This window comes from Cebus imitator, unplaced genomic scaffold, assembly GCF_001604975.1.
Source record: "Cebus imitator isolate Cc_AM_T3 unplaced genomic scaffold, Cebus_imitator-1.0 Scaffold651, whole genome shotgun sequence".
NCBI lineage: Eukaryota > Metazoa > Chordata > Mammalia > Primates > Cebidae > Cebus > Cebus imitator.
In genome coordinates, this window is record NW_016107966.1 from 116141 (window position 1) to 129500 (window position 13360).

Below are 13360 nucleotides of genomic sequence, written 5' to 3' on the forward strand. Positions count from 1 at the left end.
ATATACACACACACACACACACACACACACACACACAATACACTTACAAATGTGTATATATACATATAGAGAGGCTAGGGCAACAAAATTTTATCTGTCTAGTTGTAGCCTTAATTCCCAGCTACATGTAGGATATCTTTTTTCAAAACCAAACTTTTTAGCTTTTTTTCTGCTAGAGATGGGATTCTCACTGTGTTGCACAGGCTGGTCTCGAAGTCCTGGCCCCAAGCAATCCTCCTGACTTGGCCTCCCAGAATACTGGGATGATAGGCATGAACCACCAGATCTGACCCTTTTTAGCTTTTTAAATAAAAATTGGGGAAATTTCAGCAAGTCATATTCTTTGATAAAGTGGGTTTTTTCAGTATTTTTGGCTAGAATTATTTTTGCCACACTCAATGAGATCACAGCTCCTTTGTGAGAATTACAAGTGTTTCTAAATCTGCATAGTGTTTGTATTTACTTTTATTCTTTCAATTTATATCTTTGAGATATTAATATAGAGCTTAAATAATTCTGTTATTTCCAGGCTGATAATCGGAAGAGATATAAAGAAGAAAATAATGATCATCTCGATGACTTTAAAGCTGCAGAACATGCCTGGCAGAAACACAAGCAGCTCAATGAGTCTATAATTGTTGCACTTTTTCAGGGTCAATTCAAATCTACAGTACAGTGCCTCACCTGTCACAAAAAGTCTAGGACATTTGAGGCCTTCATGTATTTGTCTCTGCCGCTAGCATCCACAAGTAAATGTACATTACAGGTAAATTTAAGATAGGGAGAAAATGATTTATTGGATAAAAATGCTGTTTATATGGATATAGAGATGTATGTTGTTTATTTCTGGTCTTTACTCTTATAAACATTTTATCAGTAAAACTCTATATAAATTCTGTTTTATAATTAGGACTATGTAGATGAGAAAGAATTAGAATTTTTTTTAAAGTACCGCTATTAAATATTCTTTAAGAATTGTTAATATGTTTTTAAGAAGTTTTATAAGTCAATTTGGAAAGTTGTCTGTTGACTTCAACTTAGGCCTACTTTTCATAAGCATTTGCTTTACATGGGGATAGCAAGTAAATGTCCTATTTTCCATATATCAACAATGTTTCTTATATAATAGCTTATTGATACCTTTAGTCTTAAAAACCTCCAGAATATCATTTCCTCCAACAGGTTTTCCCTGATTGATCAGGTTAGGGGCTTTCCTGTGTCCTGTCACAACACATTGTAGAGAGCACTCACCACACACTGTGCTGTCTGTGTTCACTTGTCTACACTCTTCACTAGATCACAAGCTTTGGGAGGGCAGGAACTCTTCTGGGTAGTTTATTGTTGAATCACTGGTGCCTGCAGAGTGACTAAATAGGTGCTCTTTGACACTGTTGAAGAAATGAATTAATGAGTATCTGCTACTTCTTTTTTTCTGCCAGGATTGCCTTAGATTATTTTCCAAAGAAGAAAAACTCACAGATAACAACAGATTTTACTGCAGTCATTGCAGAGCTCGACGGGATTCTCTAAAAAAGATAGAAATCTGGAAGTTACCACCTGTGCTTTTAGTGCATCTGAAACGGTAAAGGGAAAAGTTTTTTTTTCTGTTCAGTGAAATTAAATGAAGGAATTCTAAGTCCTGTGTCATTTATACTTGTACTGCCTGCCATGGGTACATAACAAAGGACAATTATCTGGTTACAGTAGATCTAGGGAGATAAAGCAGAAATGTTAGTTCATCTCAGTGTTTTCAAATACCATAGGAAAATGACAATACCACTAGTTCATGTCATTTCTTATGATTATTGCGTTTCAGACATAATTTTAAATAATTACAAAGCATCAAGTGAAAATGTATAAAAAGTTATACATATAATTCAAAAACAAAATAGCACATGAAACGAAACATTCAAACAGCAGACTAAGCATAACAGTCATGTGTTAAATGAAATTTATAATTTTTAAAGTATAATTTTAAAGATAAAATATGTTAATGATACCATTAAGTGCAGAAATAATTTTGTCCAGATTTTCCAATTGATGAAAAAGATCTAGTCCTGTAATAGAAGGAATAATGACAAGAGTTAGAAAACACAAACTATTTCTTTTGCTGATTCTTTTGTCTTCATGTAATCCATCCGTGTAGTGAGAACTGAGAGTTGATTTTTTGAAAAACTTTAAAGTTGCACTTTTTTATTGAGAACTGTAATTTTTGTGTCGAAAGCATTTGTTTAAAATGTTTTATCTTGTATTAAGATAAAAAAAAAAAAAGCTTTCTAACAAAAGCTAGTTTTTTCCATTGTCTTATTTGAGAATTGTGGAGGTATAAACATTCTATAAGTGATTACACATTTGTTAACATTTTTACTGCTGAATATTTTTTAAAATTCTGAAATAGCCATATTACACCAACCAATATATCATTGTTTTGATGTTTAAAGGAGCAGAATATGCCAGAATGAATGCCATTATTTTAGTCAATAGTTTCCCTACTGTCAATTTCTGGCTTTCATTCTCTGCTTTTGTGGTGATCAGCATTATAAACATGTGTGTCTTACCTTTGTAGAAGACTCATGTAGCAGTTGTAGCTGGACCAGAGTGTAGTTCTACCTCTACAGTTCTGGCTGTTTGACCTTAGGCACATCATTAAATATCGGTGTGCCTCAGTTTTCTCATTTGTAAAATGAAAATGGAGCCAAATATCTTTAATGGGTTCCCCTACTACTAAAATTCCAAGTCTTTATATTTGAAATTGATTTTTATGGTCCTGGCTAACATTCTGGATGTTAATGAATGAAGATTCATCCTAGTATCTTCCTCTGTCAGTATAATTGTAATGTTTTGTTCTGCAGTTTTTCCTATGATGGCAGGTGGAAACAAAAATTGCAGACATCTGTGGATTTCCCTTTAGAAAATCTTGACTTGTCACAATATGTTATTGGTCCAAAGAACAATCTGAAGAAATATAATTTGTTTTCTGTTTCAGTAAGTATCTCTTTGAACTGAAGACAATTTGTTTCAAAGCAAGTTAAAAAGTTTCAAGTGGTTTCCTACCTCATGGGAGAGTAAGAACAACATAAAGCTTTGAAACTATTGGCATATTTTAAATAACAATTTAAATTGAATTGATTTTCTATTCTGTTTGGCACAGAATCACTACGGCGGGCTGGATGGAGGCCACTACACAGCCTATTGTAAAAACGCAGCGAGACAACGGTGGTTTAAGTTTGATGATCACGAAGTTTCCGATATCTCTGTTTCTTCTGTGAAATCTTCAGCAGCTTATATCCTCTTTTATACTTCCTTGGGACCACGAGTAACTGATGTAGCCACATAAGGAGACATAGGTTATAAGCTAGTTATCTTTTAAAAGGCTCAGCAACACAACTCTTGAAATGCTTATCAAGATAATGGTAGCTATAGCTGGCCATTTAGAGGAATTCTAGGACAGTGGGAGCTATGTTACTAGCACTATATAATTCCGGTCAGTGCTGACAAATAACATTTAACAAGTATTGCAGTAAGCATCACTCACAGGTACCATTTATTTCAAAACAATTTTTTTAATCTGCTCCAAAGTTAAAATAATTAACTAGCTAAGCATTATTCTGCTGGTCTAAAACCCATTGTATCCTTGTTTTTCCTTTTCACTATTACGGCCTTTTCACATTTCTAAATCCCATCTTGATATACTCTAGAATGATGTAAAGCAGATAGGAATGTATGTGTACATATTTATTGCATACTTGCACATCAAATCAATGTACATAGTTTAACATGTGGTCCTTTTGTGAAAACTAGAACTCAGAGGCTTTTTTTTTTTTTTTTTTTTTTTTTTTTTTTTTGTTTTTTTTTTTTTTTTTTTTTTTTTTTTTTTTTTTTTTTTTTTTTTTTTTTCTTTCAGCCTATTTTGAGTAACTGCATTGCTTTCTTAGGGAAATGACTGACAGGGCAGAGCTATTTTTCTGTTGGCTTTGGGCTGTATTTGTGCACTAAATCTTTATTCTAAAAAAAAAAATGGAAACTTTCTTTAATTTTTTTAAAATGAGAATTTCATTTACAGCTACATTAAAATCTTAATGAGAAAAATAATTGACAACCCTGTGTTTTGTCTTTAATACTGTATTATCAAATACAGTGTATCTATGTATGTAAAACCATAGATTTTATACACACATGTGTGCTATATAATAACACCCAGAGCCATCCTTTCAAGACTAGTATTCTCATATGTTGAGAATATTCATTCTACATATTAAGGTAAAAATTCTAGGTGTCAGGCATGGTTGCAAAGTGAACTGCATTATAAACCACATCTTCACAGAGTGATATATTAAACCAAGGGACTCAGTTGCTATATGTGTAGTCAGTAAAACACTCCATATAAAAATAAGATTCTAAAAGTACTTCAGAAAGAGATCACCATTAGCAGGCTCTCAGGGAGAAGATGAAAGGATGGGGTTCAAATTGTGAAGCTGAAAGCTTTTCATGTTTTACAATTAGTGTAAGAAACTTACCACTTACTTATTGGCTAAATTATTGTATCAGATATATCCAGATCACATTCTTAAACTCAAAGAGCCATTTGAACAAAAATTATTTTTGTTTAGCTCCATGAAGTATCTTTGGAAAATAATTTGTTGACTATATATGAGATATTTTCTGATAAACACTGAATTTTAAAACCTGAACTCACTATGTAATCTGCAGTGTTTTGAAGGCCTCTGTCCATTAGCATTGCATTATCTTCACACTGCCTTTTCCAGTGAACCAGCACCCCTCTTCTGGACAACAGACTTACGTTAAGATAAAAGGTTGTATAACATTCCCGAAAGACATAAAAATGTTAATGATGCAAGTCCGTTGTAAGAGTTTAATGACAAAACTCTACCACCACATGCTAATTGCTTGTTTTGCAGTGTTCCAGAAACACCATTTTCCTGGCTTTTAACACTTTTGTGTCGGTATGGAAAAGGGCTGACAGCTATAGAACAGGAGATAGGCTGTAGCGTTTTGAACGGAAGTACCTGGAATCTCACTGACCTGTGTCACCAAAGCTATACCAGGCCTGTGTGACCGAATTCTTGCAGAAAGCAGCGTAGTGGCCACCATCTAGATCACCAAAATTGTTCTGTGAGAGAAGGGAAAATCAAACTTAGTGTTCACTTACACATAATAATGACTGGAACTGAAATGATAGGGCCAAGAAATGCTTTTTAAATTATCCCTTAAACTAAATTAAAAGGAAGTGATAATTTTGTTGTTAAATCTTACATATAGCCTGACTGCTATACTGCTTCTCATTTCATTGTAACTGCTTATATGTTTTGCCCATTGACTATCATCTGTGAATAAAGAAAGACAGTATTTGGCAGCGTCTGATCAGTGCTTATCAGTGAGTATTTAGTTAGCACTTACTATACACCAATTATTAAAGCATTAAAGGAAATTTTACAATAAGAAGATAGGTACAGTGCCTCACACCTGTAATCCCAACACTGGGAGGTAGAGGCAGGCAGAATGCTTGAGTCCAGGTGTTCAAGACCAGCCTGGGCAACATAGTTTGACCCGTATCTAAAAAAAAAAAAGATTAGGCATGGTGGTGCACACCTTATAGTCCCAGCTACTCAGGAGGTTAGGGTGGTAAAATCTCTTGAGCCTGGGAGGTTGATGCTACAGAGAGACATGGCTATACCACTGTACTCCAGCCTGGGTGACAGAGTAAGACCCTGTCTTAAAAAAAAAAAAAAAATCTTTCTTAAATGAATTTACAATTTTAAGGTTAGGATAAGCCACAAAAGAGACATTTAACGTTAGAATAAGACTCCCAACTGCATATTCTAACATTTAGCGTTAGAATAAGACTCCTACAGCATAAATTGAGGGGGCTATGTAGCAACAACCCCTCAATCACCTATAGGGTACAAAAAATAATGTGTCTCAGGCCGGGCGCGGTGGCTCAAGCCTGTAATCCCAGCACTTTGGGAGGCCAAGGTGGGTGGATCACGAGGTCAAGAGATCGAGACCATCCTGGTCAACTTGGTGAAACCCCGTCTCTACTAAAAATACAAAAAATTAGCTGGGCATGGTGGCACGTGCCTGTTATCCCAGCTACTCAGGAGGCCGAGGCAGGAGAATCGCCTGAACCCAGGAGGCGGAGGTTGCGGTGAGCCGAGATGCGCCATTGCACTCCAGCCTGGGTAACATGAGTAAAACTCCATCTCAAAAAAAAAAAAATAATAATGTGTCTCATTTTCTTTCCATGTCTTTCCTAACCCAGTATTGTTTGGAACAAAGGCATAAGAGAGGTGTACTTACAAGAAGGTGTTATGGTGTACAAGAGGGGTCAGCAAACCATGGCCCATGGGTCAACTCCAGGCTGTTTGTGCAAGACCCATGCATTACCAATGGGTTTTATATTTTTGTATGCTTGGGGAAAAGATCCAAGTAATAGTAGTGTTACGTGTGAAAATTATATGAAATTCAAATGTCACTGTCCTTAAAGTTTTACGGGAACACAGCCATGCTCGTTGTTTACACTTTTCAGTGGCTTCCTTAATGCTACAACAGGAAAACTGAATAGTTGCAGCAGATACTGCATGGCTTACGAGGCCTAAAATATTTACTGTTTGGCCTTTAACAGAATAAGTTTGCTGACCTCTGGTGTAGAGGGAAGAAAATGGATTATTCATTTATTTTTTATTTGAGAGGGAGTCTCGCTGTGTTGCCACACTGGAGTGCAGCAGGATGATCTCAACTCACCACAACCTCTGCCTCCTGGGTTCAAGCTATTCTGCCTCTGCCTCAGCCTCCCAAGTAACTGGGATTACAGGCACACACCACCACGCCCAGCTAATTTTTTGTATTTTTAGTAGAGACAGTTTCACCATGTTGGCCAGGCTGGTCTTGAACTCCTGACCTCAAGTGATCCACGTGCCTTGGCCTCCCAAAGTGCTGGGATTACAGGCATGAGCCACTGCACCCAACCTATTTATTTTCAGAAATAGGTTCTCGCTATGTTGCCCAAGCTGTACGTGAACTCCTAGGCACAAGCAATCCTCTCACCTCAGACCACAAATAGCTAGGACTACAGGCATACACCACTGCGCCCTGCTTGAAAATGGATTTGTCTAGGCAATTACTACTGGAATTCGGGTCACATAGTGATCTTAGCAAAATCATTTAACCTTTTTGAGCTTTAATTTCTCATCTGTTAACATGGGAATAAGGCTTGTTTTATATAGCTATTATCAAATATCTCATGTATTGAGGAGCTAGTACAGATAGTTTCTTATTCAATATTCCCTTCAACCTTCATCTTCCCCACCTCTCCCCTTACAGGTCATAGAAATATCTGAAATTCACATTTAAAAGATCAAGGTTCTGCTGGGCGTGGTGGATAACACCTGTAATCCCAGCACTTTGAAAGGCTGAGATGGGTGGGATCACTTGAGGTCAGGAGTTCAAGACTAGCTTGGCCAACATGGTGAAACTCTGTATATATACAAATACAAAAATTACCTGGGAGTGATGGCGTGTGTCTGTAATCCCAGCTACTTGGGAGGCTGAAGCAGAAGAATCACTTGAACCCAGGAGGTGGAGGTTGCAATGAGCCGAGATTGAACCATTGCACTCCAGCCTGGGGGACACGAGCAAAACTCTGTATCAATATATATATATTCTGTATATATATATATATATATATATATATATNTATATATTCTGTGTGTATATATATATATATATATATATTCTGTGTATATATATATATATATTCTGTGTATATATATATATATATATATTCTGTATATATATATATATATATATATATTTTATATATATATATATATATATATATATTCTATATATATATATATATATATATATATATATATATCAAGGTAAGATTCTGGTCCTGATCCTTGCCATGTGACTTTAAGCTGACATGCTTCCTTACATTAAAAATACAGTGCCCAAAATAGTGTGATATAATTCAATTAAGAAAAACAAAATACTAGAAGAGTAAGAAAAAATTCAAAAGCTAGTGGAAGAAATAGCTAAGAGCAGAAGTGAAGGAGATAGAGACGTGAAAACCCTTCCAAAAAATGAATCCAGGACACTTACACCCTCCCAGACTAAACCAAGAAGAAGCCAAATTCCTGAATAGACCAATAACAAGGTCTGAAGTTGAGACAGCAATTAACAGCCTACCAACCAAAAACAGTCCAGGACCAGACGGGCTCACAGCTGAATTCACAGCTGCATTCCTATACACCAATAACAGACAAACAGCCAAATCATGAGTGAACTCCCATTCACAATTCCTACAAAGAGAATAAAGTACCTAGGAATACAACTAACAAGGGATGTGGAGGACTTCTTCAAGGAGAACTACAAACCACTGCTCAAGGTAATAACAGAGGACACATATGGAAAAACATTCCATGCTCATTGTTAGGAATAATCAATAACATGAAAATGGCCACACTGCCCAAAGCAATTTATAGATTAAATGCTATCCCCATCAAGCTATCATTGACTTTCTTCACAGAATTGGAAAAAACCACCTTAAACTGCCTATGGAACCAAAAAACAGCTGGCATAGCCAAGACAATCCTAAGCAAAAAAGAAAAAAAAAATGCTGGAGGCGCCACACTACCTGACTTCAACCTATACCACAAGGCTACAGGAATCAGAACAGCATGGTACTGATACCAGAACACATAAAGACGAATGGAACAGAACAGAGGTCTCAGAAATAACACCACAGCCAGGCGCGGTGGCTCACGCTTGTAATCCCAGCACTTTGGGAGGCCAAGATGGGTGGATCACGAGATCAAGAGTTCAAGACCAGCCTGGCCAACATGGTGAAACCCCATCTCTTTTTATAAAAAAGAAAAAAATAATAACACCACACATCTACAACCATCTGATCTTTGACAAACCTGACAAAAACAAGCAATGGGGAAAGGATTTCCTATTTAATAAATGATGTTGAGAAAACTGGCTACCCATATGCAGAAAGCTGAAACTGGATCCCTTCCTTACACCTTATAAAAAAAATTAAGATGTATTAAAGATTTAAACATAAGACCTAAAACCATAAAAACTCTAGAAGAAAACCTAGGCAATATCATTCAGGACATAGGCATGGGCAAGGACTTCATGAGTAAAACACCAAAAGCAATGGCAACAAAAACCAAAATTGACAAATCAGATCTAATTAAACTAAAGAGCTTCTGCACAGCAAAATAAACTATCATTACAGTGAACTGACAACCAACAGAATGGGAAAAAAGGTTGGAATGTTTGCAATCTACCCATCTGACAAAGGGCTAATATCCAGAGTTTATAAAAAGCTTAAATTTACAAGAAAAAAAACAACCCCATCAAAAAGTGGGTGAAGGATATGAACAGACACTTCTCAAAAGAAGATATTTGTGCAGCCCACAAACAAGAAAAAGCTCATCGTCACTGATCATTAGAGAAATGCAAATCAAAACCACAATGAGATACCATCTCATGCCAGTTAGAATAGTGATCATTAATCAGGAGACAACAGATGCTGGAGAGGATGTGGAAGACAGTGTGGTGGTGATTCCTCAAGGATCTAGAAACAGAAATATGATTTGACGCAGCAATCCCATTACTGGGTATATACACAAAGGATTATAAATCATTCTGTTATAAAGACACATACACATGTATGTTTATTGCAGCACTGTTCACAATAGCAAAGACTTGGAACCAACCCAAATGCCCATGAATGATAGACTGGATAAAGAAAATGTGGCACATATACACCATGGAATGCTATGCAGCCATAAAACAGGGATGAGGTCATGTCCTTTGCAGGGACATAGATAAAGCTTGAAACCATCATTCTCAGCAAACTGACAAAAGACCAGAAAACCAAACACCACGTGTTCTCACTCCTAAGTGGGTGTTGAACAATGAGAACACATGGACACAGGGAGAGAAACATCACACACTAGGGCCTGTTGGGGGGCAGGGGATGGGGGGCAAGGGAAGTGATAGCAGCGGGGTGGGTGGTCAGGGGAGAGGTAGCATTAGGAGAAATACCTGATGTAGATGACAGGGTGATGGATGCAGCAAACCACCATGGCACATATATACCTATGTAACAAACTTGCACGTTCTGCACATGAAGCCCAGAACTTAAAGTATAATTTAAAAAAAGAAAACTATCTGGTAGATGAAGTCATGTGCTGAAGTGATTTGATAGACCATAACTGGAGTATTATGTTCAGGGTTGATGAATTAATGTTTAAAATTTTTTTGACATCATCACCCGGGCGCATGATGTCTCATGCTTGTAATACCAACAGTTTGGGAGGCCAAGGTGGTTGGATCACTTGAGGTCAGGAGTTTGAGACCAGCCTGGCCAACATGATGAATACCCGTCTCTACTAAAAATGCAAAAATTAGCGAGGGATGGTGGCACATGCCTGTAATCCCAGCTACTTGGGAGGCTGAGGCAAGAGAATTGCTTGAACTTAAGAGGCGGACGTTGTGGTAAGCCAAGATTGTGCCACTGCACTCCAGCCTGGGCGGGGCCCCAAAACATAAAATTCAACAGTATGGTGTGTGGTTTATGCTCTGTGACTGCCTGGGAGTAAAGACAGTCCCTAGTCTCTGTAACCAGTATGCTTGTGTTTGGTTTCTTTTTTTTTTTGAGATGGAGTCTCACTTTGTCACCTAGGCTGGAGTGCAATGGTGCTGTCTCGGCTCACTGCGACCTCCCAGGTTCAAGCAATTTTCCAGCCTCAGCCTCCTGAGTAGCTGGGACTACAAACGTGTGCCACCACACCCAGCTCATTTTCATATTTTTTTGTAGAGATGGGGTTTTGCCATGGTTGCCAGGCTGGTCTCAAACTCCTGACCACAAGTGATCCACCCATCTCAGCCTCCCAAAGTGTTGGAATTACAGGCATGAGCCACTGTGCCTAGCTATGCTTGGGTTTTTAAAAAGATCACACAAGGACACTAGAGGTAAGGTCTTAGCCCCCCCTACAAAGTGAGAAGTTGGATTGATATCCACAAACAAAGCCAGGACCCTTAAAGAAATTCACCTTCAATGAAAGGATTTTTTTAAAAATCCGCCTCCCAGTGCTTGTGTTAGCTTGGACTCATGGTACAGAGAATAAAATTCATTCCTGGGAATTTGTCACCACAGACCTACCTTCTGACCAGTTTGGGATTCCAATTTATACTACTTGTAAGGTCTGAGAATCCTGTGAATTTAATATGAAAAGTATTTCTAGGCAGTTGCCAGAAGGAAACAGAATTTCTAGCTTGTTGCACGTTAACTCAGACTGAACAGGATACCCACATATAAAACCCCAAAGTTGAGATCACAATTCAAAATAACAGAACACACATGGAGGCAATTTATCATAAGAGTCAGAAGGCAATAAGGACCCCTAAGGACTTTAAATAACAGAATTATTAAGCAGAGGCTACAAATAAAGTATATTTAAAATTAAAGATATTTAGAAGAAGAAAACAAACTTTAGAAACTAAATAGAATTTTCAGAAATGAGAAATACAACATAGTTAGCCCTCCCTATTTACAGGTTCTGTATCTTCAAAATCAACTAACTGTGATGGGAAATACCTGAAAAAACAATGCAACAATAAAAATGATACAAATTTTAAACTACAGTATAAGAATTATTTACAAAGTTCTTGTATTCGGTATTATAAGTAATCCAGAGATTATTTAAAGTATATGAGAGGATGTGCATAGGTTACATGCAAATACTTCGCCAGGCTGGGCATGGTGACTCACTCCTGTAATCCCAGTGCTTTTGGCAGATGGGGACAGGCAGACTACTTGAGCCCAGGAGTTCTAGACCAGCCTGGGCAACATGGCAAAACCCTGTCTACACAAAATACAAAAATTGACCAGGCATAGTGGCATGTGCCTGTAGTCCCAGCTACTTGGTAGATCGAGGTGGGAGAATCACCTGAGCCCAGGAGGTTGAGGCTATAGTGAGCCATGACTGTGCTACTGCTCTCCAGCCTGGCAACAGAATGAGACCTTGTCTCAAAAAAGAATAAAAACAAACAAAAAGCACCATAAAGACACCACTTTATATAGGGTCCTTGAGAATCTGTGGGTTTTGGTAGTGAAAGGGATCCTGGAACCAACTCCCTGCAGATACCGAGGTACAACTGTGCTGGAAATTAACTTAAGATATTAGTATATGGAATTAGAGAATGAATAAACTATATAAAATGAAGTTGGGGAAATTAGCAAGAATGGAGCAGTGATGGAAAATATGGGTTAAAAGGCATGAACAATTGAATGAGAATATTCAGCATATGTCCAGTAGAAGTTCTCAGAGGAGAGAATCAAGAGTAGAGGAGCAAGGCAATATTAAAAGTGATGATGGCTGAAAATGATTAATGAAAGACATGCATCTTCACCTTTAGGAAACGCAGTGAGCCAGGGATAAATAAAAATACTGCAGAACGACAGAGATAAAAAGCTTAAAAACAACTGGAAAGAAAAAGATAGTTTACCCACAAGAATATAACCTGGTGGTAGAAGTTCTCCGTAGCAGCCATAGAAATCAAAGATAATACAGTAGCTTCAAAATAATAAAAATAACTGTCAATCTAGAATTTGATTTCTATTTATCATCCAAGAACAAAAATTAACTAAAGACTTTTCAAAGACTGAGAGACTTTAGGATAACAGAGCCTCACTGAAAAGCCTGTTGAAATATATGCCACATGAATTTTTAAAATTGAATAAAGAAGGAAGAAGTAATACATAATAGTGATTAACAAAAAAGACTGATGAAGATCCTGGCAGATATAACCCAGTATGAACTGTAGAAAACCATAACAAATAATGTCTCTTTTGGAGGCATATAAAAAATGAGTTAAAACCAGCTGGGCATGGTGGCTCACACCTGTAATCCCCAGCACTTAGGGAGGCCAATTGAGCCCAGGAGTTTGACACCAAACTGCACAACACAGTGAGACCTGGTCTCTACAAAAAATAAAAAGTTAGCCATGCACAGTGGCTTGCATGTAGTCCCAGCTACTTGGCAGGCAGAGGCAGAAGGATCCCTTGAGCCCAGAGTTCAAAACTGTAGTGAGCTATGATTGATTGCCCACTAGTGCACTCCAGTCTGGACAACAGGGCAAGACCCTGTCTCAAAAACAAAAACAAAAAATGCTGAAAACAATAGTTCAGCGATCAGAATTACAATGTTCTAAGAGCCTTCCATTTGTTTGGGAGGAGAATATAATGACCTTGATTAACTTTACGTTTTAAGTATGGAAGCTATAGGTTTTTTTTTTGTTTTTTTTTTTGTTTTTGAGA

At 37.4% G+C, this 13360-nt stretch overlaps 2 protein-coding genes across 4 annotated transcripts in view; one reads left to right on the forward strand and one right to left on the reverse strand.

Annotated features, from left to right (window-relative positions):
- USP8 (ubiquitin specific peptidase 8) overlaps nt 1-3831 on the forward strand; it is an 80146-nt gene extending 76315 nt beyond the window's left edge. For all 3 annotated transcript variants that reach the window (XM_017517881.2, XM_017517882.2, XM_037734665.1), the window contains exons 17-20: nt 530-766; nt 1440-1582; nt 2853-2985; nt 3152-3831. In XM_017517881.2, the coding sequence (XP_017373370.1) occupies nt 530-766; nt 1440-1582; nt 2853-2985; nt 3152-3337 (699 nt within the window). In that variant the 3' untranslated portion in view covers nt 3338-3831. The remainder of the gene's footprint in view (nt 1-529; nt 767-1439; nt 1583-2852; nt 2986-3151) is intronic.
- A 506-nt stretch (nt 3832-4337) lies between these two features.
- USP50 (ubiquitin specific peptidase 50) overlaps nt 4338-13360 on the reverse strand; it is a 56473-nt gene continuing 47450 nt past the window's right edge. The window contains 2 exon segments of the mRNA XM_017517884.2: nt 4338-5044; nt 5046-5131. Of these exon segments, the coding sequence (XP_017373373.1) occupies nt 4948-5044; nt 5046-5131 (183 nt within the window). The 3' untranslated portion in view covers nt 4338-4947.